General features: G+C 33.3%; 2 protein-coding genes across 4 annotated transcripts; one reads left to right on the forward strand and one right to left on the reverse strand.

Annotated features, from left to right (window-relative positions):
• Positions 1-751: 751 nt before the first annotated feature.
• Positions 752-3916, reverse strand: LOC103865660 (ammonium transporter 2). Its single transcript, XM_009143483.3, has 5 exons — positions 3605-3916; positions 3198-3521; positions 1807-2092; positions 1606-1709; positions 752-1411 (listed from the first exon to the last, which is right to left on the reverse strand). The coding sequence occupies exons 1-5, from the start codon at positions 3914-3916 to the stop codon at positions 971-973; spliced, it is 1467 nt and encodes a 488-aa protein (XP_009141731.1). The 3' UTR covers positions 752-970.
• On the forward strand, positions 3886-15417 carry LOC103865999. Of its 3 annotated transcripts, none has more exons than XM_033290600.1 (14): positions 3886-5553; positions 5973-6246; positions 6538-6652; positions 6726-6850; positions 6936-7017; positions 7115-7226; positions 7310-7467; positions 7542-7662; positions 7752-13859; positions 13971-14035; positions 14128-14259; positions 14339-14529; positions 14613-14892; positions 14971-15417. In XM_033290600.1, the coding sequence occupies exons 1-9, from the start codon at positions 5365-5367 to the stop codon at positions 8088-8090; spliced, it is 1515 nt and encodes a 504-aa protein (XP_033146491.1). In that variant the 5' UTR covers positions 3886-5364; the 3' UTR covers positions 8091-13859; positions 13971-14035; positions 14128-14259; positions 14339-14529; positions 14613-14892; positions 14971-15417. The 3 variants fall into 3 exon arrangements, with proteins under 3 accessions (XP_033146491.1, XP_033146490.1, XP_009142118.2); XM_033290599.1 differs by having other exon boundaries at positions 14134-14259; XM_009143870.3 differs by having other exon boundaries at positions 14128-14529.
• Positions 15418-15636: the final 219 nt, after the last annotated feature.

A 15636-nucleotide genomic window follows, 5' to 3' on the forward strand; every position in this document is an offset into this window, starting at 1 on the left:
TCATAAAAACTATCTTTATCAAAAATAAAATAAAGAAATTTCACATCATAGCCATTTTAGTTTTAATGAAGAAAATGATCAAAATAAATTTTATTAAAAAGTAAAAATATATTTTTATGTTTAGAATTAAGGAGTGAGTTATTAAAGATTTGGTTTCAAATTTTAAACAATAAAAATAAATATTAACAATTTTAAAATAAAAATATTATTTTAATTATTTTCTTACTCGAATGCTATTTTATGATAAAAATTTTAAAATGGTTGTTTGAGAGAATTGTTCTAAAAATAATAAGATAGAGTAATCCAATAAAAAAAAACTTTTGAAAATCGTATAAAATACGAAGATATTTTTAAAATCAATAAAACAAATAGAAAGTGGTGACACAACCATAGAGACAGCTTCACACAATTTTTTTATTAGTGTTCAATTTTTTCAAAACACTAATATTTTATGTAAGGGTTACCACATGTACGTCACCCATGATCCTAAGAGAATCTCGATTTAAGAGTTACATGTCCGACTTTTTCTTAAAGAAAAGAGTCCATTCTAATATCCAGAGTGAACTTTGGTTTAACACATTACCACTGACACATTAGTCAAAAACTATAAAGTCTAGACCTAAAAGACTAGAAACAGTGATGTGGTGGTCATACTCATAAGTAGTTAAATATAGTGGTGGTTCTGTTCTAACATCATTAAGTTGCAAAGATTTTTGGCGAATATAAAATTGTTATTGGCATAAAGAAAACATGAAGAAAATATATCCAATACAAACGACTCCAAAGCATGAGTTTAAATTGCACAAGATCATTTTAACTACATAATAAATGGTTGTTAACTGCAGTTACAGTAGAAGAAATTGAATACTAGAGTTTTTACCTATACAAAACATATCACTCTTTCATGTCACTACAACACCAAAAGAAAAAGAGAGACAAAAATTAAATGAAAGCACATAAAGAGGTTTTTTTATAAAACAATGGTAACACCTCTAGCACCATGAACATAAGAAGGATGAGCAGCTTCTTGATCTCTCTCAAACTGTTGCATCTGTGTGGCATGCCTTGTGGCATCGAACTTCTCTCCATCTCCCCAAAGAGCATAAGCTTCTTCTCCATGAGCAGCGTCATCTCCAATCCCAAGCTCTTCCTCAGCCATTCTCAATGGTATAAACATCTTAATAAAAAGAAGTATGAGAGTCGTCGACACCAGATTCCATACAGCAATGAAGACAGCTCCGGCCCACTGTTTCAAAAGCTGTTTGCCCCCATTGCCGCCGTAGAAAGCTCCATTGGTTGGGTTAGGAAGTGACAACTTGCAGAGATCAGGATGTGCAAATAAGCCGGTCATTGTTCCACCTAGTATCCCGGCTACTGCGTGTGTGTAGAATACCGCTAATGTATCATCCACCTGAATATCACATTTCAGAGTTTTGTTTGATTAAAAGGCGCATTAATTCAAGAATTGATATATTAAGATTAAAATATGAAATTCCTCGCAAAAATACCCATTGAAACATTTATCTAATAATGATTTAAGAAATACATATAAAATTTCATGAAACACAAGTTAAATAAAAAGTTTGAAGGGTAAAGATAATTCACCTGTTGGAGGAGAGTGGATTTCTTGTGAAGGATCATCATAGAGGCCCATGGAACTGATCCTGAGAATATTCCAATTATTATAGCTGCCCATGTTTGGATCAACCCTGCAACATAATAAATTAACCATGTAATGTTACAATTAGTTCCCATATTTCTTTATGGCTAAACCAATACTAAACATGATTAAGAGTATAATGAGACCTGCTCCGGGAGTAACGCCGGCGAGACCAGTGACCATGCCTTGAATGGCTCCTATGACAGAAGGTTTGCCAAAGAAGATAACATCGAGTGTGGTCCATACTAGGAGGCTTGTGGCAGCGGAGAGGTTGGTGTTGAGCACCGCGATTGAGGAGGTTAAGTTGGCCGCGTATGGAGCGCCGCCATTAAAACCGGACCATCCCATCCATAGTAGCCCAGCTCCGGCAAGCATTAAAAGAACATTGTTCGGAGGAAATCTTTCTCTGTCAGCTTGAGGCCTAGGTCCCACCTACACATGTCACACATCGAATTTAATTTATTTATATAACCAAATCAATTCAATAATGCAACATCGAAGTAATGAACTATGGTACGACTCTTTTCTCAACCACTAGTTGCTTTTTAGATAACCATTTTTACTTTTCTTTTGCATAGTTATTTTTAGACTTATTTATACGTCGTATCATGTGAAATTGACTTGACTTTATGTGCGACAAATGCAGGCAGGGAAACAAAACTGAATTACTTCATAAACATAAAGTTATTACTCTTCTCTAATTAAATTTCATCTGAGCTGATTATACTATGTAAGCTAATATCGAGTTGTCAAATCCTAAAATGATTTTGTTTAATCTATCTATGACTTGCAAATTAATTACTTTTTGTTAGTGGACCGATCAATCATTAAACTGATTTTATAAATTAATTAAGAACCTTGAAATTTGAATACGTAATCATCTCGAAAGTAAAAGCAAAACAAGACTTGGTATTTCAGGATGAGTCTACATCAAAATATACTTTGTTAGAAATTTTCCAAGTCTATGACCATGTCGTGTACCGTACATTAATATTTTCAACAGAAACCAATATAATATTATTCTTAAAACACCAAATAATTATTATCTATTTTGATGATGAAAACAAAGTTTTAGCCTGAGAATTTAATACCAACATGATCCGAACTAACTAAAAATAACCTATCCTTAAATAGACCTTCTCTTTCATGGTATACGTTTTTTCTAAAGTTTTTTTTTTGTATTTCTAAATTGAAGTTATTTTTATGTTTCTAAACAACTTTTATGTGTACTACATATTTTATAACTAACAAGATGCTGCAATTTTTTTATGGTTGACCAAATTTATTTAATTTATATAGTAAATACTATATTTTAAAGATTCGTGCTTTTAAAATCTTCATGTATTTACCTAAAACAATATTTATCAGTATAAAACTTGGAATAATAATCCAGTGGTCAAGAAAATACAACTACTCACAACAAAAATATCTACATTTATTTTGATCATAAATGTTAAACAACTCAGATAAATGTAATTGAATGTGATTCGTGGAAATAACATAAAATAATGGGATATTTAATTTTAAAGAAACATACCCAATATGCGGCGACGAAGCCGGCAACACCAGAGGAGAGATGAATCACATAACCACCGGAGTAATCAATAACTCCCCAATGGTAAAGAAACCCTCCTCCCCATATACTATAAGCTCCAACTGTATAGCTAAAGATCAGCCACAACGGCACAAAAGCCATCCACGCTTTTATATTCATCCTCCCCAACACCGACCCGGCCACAAGTATCGTCGTTATCGCCGCAAAAGTGAACTGAAAATACACCAAAGTCGCCATCGGAAACAACGGCGTCACCGCTTCTCTCTCTATAGTCCCGTTCCCAAACTTCTTGACCGTTGATGGGATCTACAAAGACAAGAAAAAAACAAAAGAGTCAACCAAAGATATTCAGACAATATCACTTTGTGGACATAAACTGATTTTAAGACCGTGGCTCTGTCTTTGAGGTATCCTTGGTCGAAGGCGGGACCACCTCGACCCCAGAAAGGTAAAAGCTCATCTCCGAAAGCCATTTTGTAGCAGAGGAGGACCCAACAGAGGAGAACGGCGGCGAAGGCGTAGAGAGCCATGAAAGCGGAGTTCACGGCCCATTTCTTCTTGACGATGGACGCGTAGAGGATGACCAGACCTGGCATGCTCTGTAGACCGACCAGAGTCGCCGCCGTGAGCTGCCACGCGTTGTCTCCTTTGTTGAGCCATTCAGGAACCTTTGGTAAGTCTGCACCGTAAGCTCCGGCCATGTCTATCTTTTCCTCTTTCACGGAGTTGATGATGATCCTGATGACTTTTTGGGAGGTTTCAGATGTTTTATAGTCAATGGTAAAAGAGCATGAAATTGTAGGTGTGAAAACCTTTAATATAATAATGTAGACAAGTCACAAGTGGTGTTTTATTGTACAGTCTGGAGGAGAAAAGTCTTCGGAGATAGACTGAGATGTTTCTCATTCTTCAATTAGCATCAAGATGTTTTTTCAAAGTAGCTTCTTCTTTCTTTGTCTACTTTTACAATTATCGCGTCACAGAATTACCAGGTAATATAAATAGATAGGTGTGGAGTGGACTTGATTATTTATCATCATCAATCATAAGTTCTTAACTATTTTTAGTATTTAAAAAGAGTTAATTAGAGAAATGATATATATTGAAAAAAAAAAGAATTTAGGGTCTGACTGGTGACCATTCGGGAATCAAGAGGAACGAATAAAAAAGGAATGTACGGGAACAAAATATCAGGAACGAAAGGAATGGCTGTTCCTTATCAAATTTAACAAGGAATCATTTTGTTCTTAAATTCTCTACAAAAAAGGGAATGAAAGGGAATGAGAATGAATTATTATTCCTTGTGAATGGTGATTTTTTTTAGGAACGTTAGGGAATGCATTATTCCTCACCGTTCCCTGGTCACCATTCGTACCTTTAGAATGTTGAGAACTTTTTCTTCTCCAAGGGCTTCTATATATAAGAAATGAGAAACAATTCCTTCATATTTTTGAAGTTATCGTTGAATAAATATGATTTATTTTGAAATTGATTGTACGAGGCTGACAAATTTATATTTTTTCAAATTCAGTCGTTGAAACAAGTGACTGATAAAATCTTCGCCAAGTAATTTAACAAAACTTTTCGGTTACATATATTTTGAAAATATTTAAATTCATATAAAATGACATTCGAGATACATTGATGAGATCAATTAGTGTACCACCCCTTACCATCTACTCTATACTAAAAGTAACAAATACAGTGTTTTAAGCCTGTCCACGTCGACATATTTAATCCCCCAATCACAACATTTGCTTAATACACGTCGGATCCACGTAGGATAACGCGTTTTTCTTTTTGGCTTTCTGGGTCGCGGACAAAACCGCAGACTGAGTCATTTGGGTCTCATAATTAAGTGTCTGGGCCTGGTTTGGTGTATTGGGCTTGGTCAGTAGATATTAAAAAAAAAACCTCAGTCGAGGCGGAACCCTCGATACTCCGCGCCTCCATCTTTTCGTCTTCACCCTTTGTTCTCTTCATCGTTACAGATTTTTCGATCCAACTCTCTACAATCAATACCCCACGACATCTCCATCCATCAATTTGTCCTTTATGAGTTCGTTTCGGTTAGCTTTCTCCCTGTTCCTTTATATACTGTTCATCTCTTTTGAGTGGAAACCAAAGCCCGAGCTTCTCTCCTTAATCTATGGCGATCAAACCGAATGGAAAATCCCCGGTTACCTCCGATCACGATGACAAAATCATGCTTTTCCGCGATGTCACACCGGGTCCCCACGAAACCCAGCTGCGTTTCCGCTTGATTCATTTCTGGGAGGCTTGGAACCCTATAAAGAAGACGCTTATTGGGATTGAGATGCTGTTAATTGACGAGCAGGTATTTGTTTTCACGCAATATAGTTTTAGCTTTATTGAAATCTAAAACGTTTTCAGAATTTGATTTTCTCCTGATTTTATATCGAAAAGGTTCTTCGGATTACCCTATTTGATCGATCGTAAATTTGTTATTAGATCCTGATTTATATAGTTTTTAGCTTCGTTGTTATTTAGGTCGTTGTTAGAGTTGTTATTAAGATCGTCATTAATTTGGATCAGTTTTTCCGTTCTTTGTTGTTTAAAACGTTCTAAAATTTTTTTTTAACTCCTGATTTTATATCGATAAGTTTCTTCGTTTTACCATATTCGATCGTCCTTAAATTTGTTATTAGCTCCTGATTTATATAGTTAATTTTTTACACTGTCCTTAGTTTTTACAAAACAAAAACAACTATTTATTGGTACTGTATTTTCTCGCAGGGATCTGTTATCCAAGGATTCATTTCACCAAGCCGTATTGAGAGACATTTGTCTAAAATGAAGCCTGCATCGCTTTACAAGCTCAACAATTTTTATGGATCAAGCAACAAAACCATGTATCGGGTTTCTGATCATGCTGTTACGGTGTCGTTCTCATGGAACTCGGAGCTCTCTGTTCTTGAAGACAGTCCCACTCCTTTTGATGAAGACAGATTCCGTTTTCATTCCTTTGAGGAATTTCAAGCTGGCTGTGATCGCAAAGGAGACCTCTACGGTAATCTCTGTTATCACACACACCAACTTTGAGTTACAATGCTTGATGATTAATCTAGAATTTTGCTTACAGTGCTATGCGTGTTTGGTTTTGTTTGCTCATGAGAAAGTAGATTACTTAGTGTCTGGTTAACTACACTCAGTGTTAGGTTTTTTTTTTTTTTTCTTAGGATGGTTTGGTTAGGATCTGTTAGCTGGTTGAGTTCTATGCCTGCTTATTTTCTATGAAATTGTTGAAATGCTTTTCCATATTTAGTCTTCTTACTTACACGCTTAATGATTAATGGTGTAGATGTTCTTGGGCACATGAAGCTGATTAATGGTCAGTGTCTCACTGGGACCCCAGTTCTTGATGAAGTGGAAATAGCTAGGGCGAGGCATGTGTTGGTTCATGTGCAGTCATACGAGTAAGTGTTTTGTTATTTCTTAAACACTTTGTCTGTCTACTTATATTAACCATTTAGTGACAATTTTTTGCAGTGGACCTGTGGTGAAGCTCTACCTTTGGGACCAGGCTGCAAGAGACTTCTGCAAAAAATTCAAATCAGCCGAAGGCACCCCCACTGTGTTATTGGTGACGACCGTTAACACCAAGAGTCTCGGAGGTTCAGTTTCTAACTTTAGAAAACTTTCTTACAATTAGTTATCTACTCTTGCTGGTCTTTAAATGGGTGTTGCTTAATACAACAGGTACTCTTGCACTTACTACAATGTCCTCCTCACGTGTCTTTATGGACTGCGACGTCCAACCTACGGTCGACTACTTTAGCTGGTAAATCTATATATATTTCCATTTTTATAATTAATCTGTAGCTGCCTCATCCCATATCAATGAATGAATGGATCAAAATGTTACTACTCTGTCTTAGGTTGGGCTCTAACCCACAGAGTGCTGAGTTGGTTAATGCAGAAGTGGTCACTAAAAGGGAGACACTGACCATAGGAGAAATATTCTCCTACATCAGGGATGGATCTAATAAGGTACGAATTGATGTTCTTGGGCAGTGAAACTTTCAACAGTCATTTATTTAAAATTTTGAGTCTTATAGAGCTTTGCTGTGTAGGAGGCTTTTTTTGAGTGCACGGCTACGATTGATGATGTGGTCTATGGTTCAACCTGGTATTACATATCATGCAGTGGTTGCCATACTAAGGCTACGAAAGGCCCTACTTCTTTGATGTGTTCAAAATGTGGGAAAGTCAACATATCAGGAGTACCACAGTATTTATTCTAACTCATTGCTCAATTCTCAATAACAATTTGAATGGTATTAGCTTATTAATTTTTCATGCCAGGTACCGTGCACAGATATCTGTCTATGACAACAGTGAGCAGGCTGTTTTTGTTCTGCTTGGTGATGCTGGTTTTGAGTTAACCGGGAAGCATGCAGCCGAGTTAGTCAGCAGCTATTATGAGGTAAGTTTCATCACTCGGAACTCTTAGTGTTGGTACTCTCAATATTGGTCTTCACGTAAGAATTGAATATTGATAATCTTGAATGTCAGGCTAATGGAGACCAAGGAGTTACTCAAGAGGTGCCTTTCCCGGAAGCTTTAATTAGCACTATCGGTCAGAAACATAACTTTTGTGTAAAAGTTACACAGCACAACTTAGATGGCAAGTCTCGATCTTTGACTGTGACCAAGATTCTCCCTATGGAATCTCCACCAGTCACAGAAGCTTCGGGAGGAAACTACAACCCGACAACCTCGGAGGACGGATTTGAGACTGGAACGAAGGTGTGTGCAGCTTCCAAAACCAGTGTGGATTCGGCAGAGGGAAGTAAGAGCAATGGTGACATTGATGAGATGGGCAAAGCAAAACGCCTTAAGCGTGGGGTTTAGATTTTACGTGTGTCGTAGCATGGCTTGCATGGGGTTACGTCTGAAGTTTTTTTTTTTTTTTAATCACTCTGTTATTGACTTATGATCTCTTTCAGTTTCTCTAAAGTTTTTTATAAACTCTGAATGCTTATGTTTTGATAATCATTGTTCTACTTTTTAAAAATGAAAACTCTGTTTCTTTAGGTGTTTTGAAATATAACTTTGTGACAAATACCGAATATGAAAATCAGTTTTTAACGAACTATTGTTTTTTTTTTGAAAAATGTCCGTAAAGAAGCAACATTTTAGTAAAAAAAGGAGGTTTTCAAGTGCATATTTTACTTTGGATAAAAACGTGTATACCAATCTACATAATTACTCTACTTTCCAAAAAATTGTTGAAGGCATAAATTTAGTATCGTTTATGGAAAAAGAACCAATCAAGTAATCAAGCAATATCTAAACCATATCAAACACGATTTTTAAAATCGAGAATATATCTTCTCATTTTTAAATCAACCAAGTAATGCGATTTACCTAAATCTTATCAAACACGTATTATTTCTCCCGTAACTCTCCCCTTAGGCTGCTGCCCGGTGAACCAAAATCGAATTTCATAACATATGATTGGAAAATATGAACTTAACAGTGTTTATTTTAATTGGGATATTGGATTAAAAGTCTATATGAGATTAACTTAATACTCAGATTATGCAACTGGAAGAGATATTTTTTGATAACTTTATGTTCCAAAAATTTTATAAGAGGATTGAAAGATTCAAAGAGATAAAATATAACTATACTATTTTTGATTCCAGTCTCTACTTTTTACAAAAACCACCTACCTCCCATATTAAGCAGTTACAAAAGCATTATATAATTATTTGGTAAAGATATTATACTAAAAACTTTTCTTAGTTCACAAATAGAATTCACTCACCCTCACGTGGCCACGCTTTCCTCAGTCAGGCGAGTACGCATAGATCAAGTCAACAAAAACAAACAAGTCAAAAATATTAACATCCATCCATAAATGCTATTATAGGTTTTAAAGACCTCTAATTTATGTAATATTACAAAACTCCAAATTCTTTTAATACAATTAAAGTTTGACCATTACATATATTAAAATAATATTCAAGAACAATATTCAACTGTAAGTTTTCAACTATTACACGTTAAAAAATATTATTAAGTATGCTTCGTTTTTTGAAAATGGGGTGTTTATATTTTAAATAGGTTATTGGAGTACTTTTTCTTTTGCTGAATTTATTCGATATAAGAAGCTATTTAAATTAAACTCTGTTGTTTTCAATATCTAAAATAAAAAAGAATTATCATAAACTAATTAACTCTTAGTTATAATCCAATTCCTCATCTTTACTCATTTGAGTTCATTTTTTAAAATTTGTTTTGTAAAAAAACAATTCAAGTTCTGAGTATATGAAAATTTTAGATTCTTAATGATCTAAATTTTGGTTAGGATCAATACTGAGTTTCTATTCTTATTTGTATGTTTATAAATTGTATTAGCCTTTGCTTTTCATTATATGATTATTCAAAAATTTATATGGGTTTATTTATATATAATCTATTAAAAAAGAAGTCATGATACCTTTATGTCTGATTTTTTTTATTTGAAAGATTCTGAAATTATGTATGGAATTTTACATAAGTTAGTTATAACATATTTATTTTTGTTTAACATATTAATAAATATCCTACGAACAATGTTAAACCACATCTTTCAAATATGTTTTTAAATGTTATCAAGTTGTATTTTCGAAATTTTTTTTACAACTGTCCAAGTTGAAACATCTTTCTTTAATAATTATAATTCATAACCCATAACTTCCTAAGACCAGGAAAAGTTTTATAATATGTAACTTATTTTCTATTCAACCTATATTAATGTTATATTAAAAAACTTACATACTTTCAACTATTTAACCCCATGCATCATGTATCTATTTTACAACTCATCCAAAAATCTAGACAACTCCACTAAAATCTAAACATGAGTCTAATTTCTTGGATTGTACGCCACAAAACTTCACAAAGTCTGACATCTCCAAAAAGAAGCATCACCATGAATATAAAGAGACGAAATACACAACAAACGAAGATCGTGATCTCTATTGACATGAAGACAACAAGTAGTGGTTATCTAACACACGAAACAGCAAGCAATATGGAGTTTATGCTTGGTTACCACGAGATCGATTTTGACACGATTACTGAGATAATCGAGGAGGCTTCCGCCGTTGCCGCACGCAATATCCCAACACTCAATGATCCCACCCATATTGATTTTGATATAATTGTTAAAATAAATGATCTTAATCCAGACGCTATCCGCAAAATTGACCTGGATGTTTATCTCATCGAGCTACGGGATAATCGAAGGGATACAATTCCTAGCGAAAGAAATGACATATGTCCAATCTGTTGGGAAGAGTTTGGCACCGAACTGGATATCAACTCCTTGAGTTGTAATCATACCTATCATCATCACTGCATCTCGAACTGGGTTGAAAAAACTTTAACTTGCCCATATTGTAGAGCAGTACTTGCTTAATACACAATAAATCCATTATCTTATCTAATAATTGTTTCCCCTGTTTTAAATTTTTAATTGAAAAAGAAATAATAATAATTATAATTGAATTGCATCCGTAAAGAATTATTATTATTATTATGTATAAATAAAGACGTGTCGGGTTTTAATTAGGAAAGTGGGTTTTAAAGTGATACTATGATTCATATTTATAGAAAATTAAGACAGCCCCATATATATTATGTTATTTCGAAATCTTTTTTAAAAAACATGCTGTTAATATCTCTATTATAGCTGGAAAGATTAACATCCCAAATCAAATTATTACTAATACTACAAATACAACAGTTATTATAAACCAAAGATAGTATTTAAAATATACTAACATCACCAAAACAGTATTACGTTATTATAAAGATCAAATCAACCTTCACAAATAAGTCAAAAAAATTAACATCCATCTATAATTGCTCATTAAAACCAACATTAAAAGAATTATATGCTCACTAAATTAAATAACCTCAATTATCTTCCCAAGTATTATTAAATTATAAAGATTTTTAAACAAAAAAATATAGATAAACTTAGTGTATTATGGTAGTTAGTTTTCTCATTTCCTAACAGGTTATTTTGGCAAACCCAAAATTACGATCGTTATTAAATCCAAAGAGATTTCTTTGATAATTTTATGTTCTCAAATTATTATAAGAGGATGGATAGATCCAAAGAGAGAAAATACAACTATCCAATTTTTTGATTCCAAAACAAAAACTTAGATACATTGTCTTAAAAACTTCCCCTAACATATAAATTCCAGCGAAACTGAAACACTTTAAATAAAAAACTCATAAAAGTAACATTCAGTAATAAATGCTCATTCACACCAACGTTAAAAGACAAAAAAATCATATATTTAAACTCACTTTATTTCCCACATTTCGACAAAGACTTCACCCCACACAAACACCTCAACAATGAGTGACATACCACTTATATCTCAGCGAATCTCACATCAAAAAAGATCTACAGGTGGAACCCCGAAGCAAACCTTCCAAGTTTATTCGAATAAAAAATATTATATTTGAAATCACATGTTATTACACACTTAATGTTTTTAAACATAAAATTCAATATTCTGTTTAAAATTTTTAAATAACAGACACATTAATTTATTTTTGAACTCGAAACCAAATCCATACAACAATGTTTCTATATTTTCTGTATTTATAATATATCATTAACCACATTTTGACATTTTGGAAAAAAAAGCGCTGTCTAGATGTGATTGAGCAAGAAAAAAGAATAATGAAAGATGAAATTTCACATAAAAATAAGACATCATATTTGGATATATTTAAAAAATACTTACAAATATATTATATTCTTGATAATTTTAAAATTAATTAAACAGAGGCTAAATTATTAAAAATTAAAATACAAATAAAACAAAATCAATATTTTGTAACATCAAAATAATATTTGGATAAAATATACTATTACACGTAAAAAAAATAGAATTTATATTTTGGATCAAAAATTTCTTAGAAAATAACCCGGGCGTAGCCCGGGAACTGACCTAGTTAAGATTTAAAGATACTTTCTCTTGATGCATTTTCTCTTTAATTAGCTGTTGCGAAATTCATGTGGTTTGTGAGCGACTTTTACGTAACTGCACCCAAAAAATCAATCCGTACAAGTATGAGATTATACATACGATTCCATAATTTGGGCATGTTCCTCAACTTTCATCGTGCGGCCATGTTTAATACCGAAAAAGTTGACCAAGTAACACATCGAATGTTTAAGAAGCAAAGATTCATTTGTTTGTTTGTAAATCAAATTTGATACTGGCCCGAACGTCGTGCTTGGTATGTCGAAGGTTTATATAGATTCAATTAAACAACAGTATCAACGTTATATATAGTAATCAACGACGTACATTTCATATGGATATCATATAAGCACCACCGTATCATTATAGAATACAATTTTTGCAATAAATTATTGGAGATGCATACCAATATTCTTCGAATCCATTGACTGTACACAAATTTTTATATATAGTCCATGGGAACCAATAGTTCTAACTAGTGTATACTTTTAATTGGACAGTTTTCTAATAGGATATTTAACATATTTAAAGGATAAAAATAAGAGAATTTGTACTCCCTACCCACAACATCTATCTTATTTGCACTCCATACCTTATTTTCCCCCAATTTTCTTCTCTCCATCATCACCATTTTCCCCCAATTCTATGGTATCCCTCGCTCTAAAAATAATGTAAATGTAAGAAAGATAAATATAAGAGAGTATACAATCTCAACAGTGGTTTCTAATAGAATATCTAACATATTTAAAAGATAAAAATAACTAATTAATGTAGGAAAGAAAAATATGAAAGTTTCTTAAAACATAACTTTCTAAATATCCATTAAAACCGGCGAGCACAAATGTATATTTTTAATTGGACAGTCTTTAAAAAAAAAAAACTAAAACTCAAATAAAAACTAAAATGATTATAAAAATAATAATATTTTAACATTCAAAACTTCAAAAGGGTATTGTACCGTTGAGGTTGCTCTAAGAAGCTCTTTAGTGTTTAATAATAAATCATGTGATAATACAATGCAACCTTAAGGCTTTATTACTTATGTTTAAAGGCAATTCTTTCAAATAGATTATCTAAGTTGCCTCAAAAAATAAAATTACAAAAATAATTTTTTTTATTTTGAAAATTTTAATATTATTTAATTTTTAAAATTTGAAATCATACTCTCAAAACCCCATCCCTTGACTCTAAATCCTAAATCATAAACCCTAAATCCTAAACCCTAAACCTTAAATTCTAAACCTTAAACCCAAAAACATACCTTTTAATAAAATATTTTAGTCATTTTGAGTCTTATAGAATATATTTGTGACAAAAACTTTTTAAAAGCTATCCTAGAAAATTTCTCTTTGTTTAATGCCAAAGTTTAATATTATTATCTTAGTATTAATTGCCCTTATTAGTAGTAGAAAAGCTAGCCAAAGTTGATGAAACGAATAATATATTTATTTATTTGTTACAAAATATTTGGAAAAATAAAATATCTATAATTAAAAGAATGGAAAAAGGCAGAACACACGGGTTAGCAAAGCGGGGGCAGCTTATTAGGGTTATTGACTTATTGTCTGTTCTCAACTTCTCCATGGACACGTACTCTAGCCAGTATAGATCCGTCGCCAAGGTAAATCTTCTTCTCCTTGGGAATTCGTCCTACTCGGATCTCTTTTCTCTATTAAAGGTTCGTTATTCGGAAATTAAGAAGAATATCTGACTACATATGTTTGTATTTTAGGGGCCGATAAGGTTCGAAAGTGAGGCTGCTCTGGAGGCCTTCATCAAGAAGAGCTCAAGGCCCCGGTAATTGATTGCTTTATTTATTTTGTTTGAATATATTTGTATGTGTTGTTAATTGCTGATAATTTTTTTTTTTGGTATCTGATGCGAATTAGGGTTAGGATGTCTGTTGAAGGATTCAACCCTTACCGACCTGAGGATGAAATCAAGAGAGAATTGGTTAATCACTTCGAATCATGTGGCGAAGAATTTAGGGTTATTGTTCCAACAGACCCCATTGTCGACAGGTTTGTGGCTTAATATTTGTGACATAATATAATAGTATATGTGTTGTGAGCTAAAAATAATTGGTCTTTGTTACAACAGTACGTGCTTTTGTTATTCTTCTTGGACATGGCGCAGAAGAGAAAGTGTTGCAACTTAATGGACGTGACATCGGAGATTGGAATGCCCTTGTTAAGGCTGCACCCGAAGAAGAAGAGGAGGAATACCGAATACCTGATGGCATCACATTATAAAGAATCTCTGTTTGACGCCCTACTCAACGACAAAAAATTGTAAGCTGATATTTTTATTTTTCCTTTTTTTTAATCTGTAAAAAATGTTGTCTTGTTGATAACATGCAAAAAAATTACTGCAGTAGGTTTGGCATTATGGTTAAGGGGTATGACACTTCCCTTCCTGCAGATGAAGTCGAGAGTGTTTTGAGAACACATTTCTCTTCTTGTGGAGAGATAACACATGTTTACATTTCTACTCCCAACAACCGTGCTAATAGGAGAAGCTTTGGCGCTGGGTCTTCATGGAAGTGAAGTGAGAGGATTCAGAATAACTACTAGGAGCTTAGCCAAGGTCAGAAGTTAACCCTCCCCTTATCCCCGGTCAAACTCAAACTCGTCGTATTGGCTATACCGTCCCAGGTACATCAAATGTTTTTCTTGATTCTTGATTTTTAAGGTTGAACTTCTCATGACTTCTGTCTTTATTGTGTATTGTAGCTCATATTATCGAGTTTGCTCCCGAGATTGGGCGGAAGGTTATGGCTTTTAAGAGGATTAAGAGGAACATGAAGAACGTCGCGGCTTTTAAGAGGATGAAGAGGACCTTGAAGACAAGGTCAGGGCTTTTATGAAGGAGAGGAGGCTCATTCTCTCTCAAAAAGACTGAGAAGCTCTTTGATCAATGCAGCCTTTCTTGATTTTATCACTTGGCGCCATCTAAAAGCTCAATGTATGATGACCCTTTTGTTTGTGTGTGTGTGGATGGTAAACATAACTCTAATAATTGTCAAAAAAAAAGACATAAATTTAATATTAGTTATCTTAGTATTATTATCCGATTTGCTTAGGTAGAGCAGAAGCATAATCTCCTCATTGCCTCATTGTATCGTTCGGAACTCGCGAATGAACATTTTTAGTGTTGGAATAAAACAGTTGTTATTCTTTTTTTGGACTCGCTAATAAACATTTTTAGTGTTGGAATAAAACAGTTGTTATTCTTTTTTTTTTCAACTGGATTATATTTATAAACCAAAACGTTTGAAACATCATTTACAAAGATTTTCACACCAGCTACCAAACTAACAGAGGAAGAGATACGTTCATCCTCAAGCAACCTGACAGCCAGACTTCAGAGCCCGTTTAAAAGCATTTTGATCAATGAAT

The sequence above is a fragment of the Brassica rapa genome, chromosome A04 (assembly GCF_000309985.2).
Source record: "Brassica rapa cultivar Chiifu-401-42 chromosome A04, CAAS_Brap_v3.01, whole genome shotgun sequence".
In the NCBI taxonomy this organism is placed as follows: Eukaryota; Viridiplantae; Streptophyta; class Magnoliopsida; order Brassicales; family Brassicaceae; genus Brassica; species Brassica rapa.

Coding starts and splice junctions, on each gene's coding strand:
- LOC103865999 (XM_009143870.3), top strand. CDS start 5,365: ATGGCGATCAAACCGAATGGAAAATCCCCGGTTACCTCCGATCACGAT. Junction 6,247..6,537: donor TCGCAAAGGAGACCTCTACG/GTAATCTCTGTT, acceptor TTAATGGTGTAG/ATGTTCTTGGGCACATGAAG. Junction 7,468..7,541: donor AACATATCAGGAGTACCACA/GTATTTATTCTA, acceptor TTTTCATGCCAG/GTACCGTGCACAGATATCTG.
- LOC103865660 (XM_009143483.3), bottom strand. CDS start 3,916: ATGGCCGGAGCTTACGGTGCAGACTTACCAAAGGTTCCTGAATGGCTC. Junction 2,093..3,197: donor GCTTCGTCGCCGCATATTGG/GTATGTTTCTTT, acceptor TGACATGTGTAG/GTGGGACCTAGGCCTCAAGC. Junction 1,412..1,605: donor AATCCACTCTCCTCCAACAG/GTGAATTATCTT, acceptor TGTGATATTCAG/GTGGATGATACATTAGCGGT.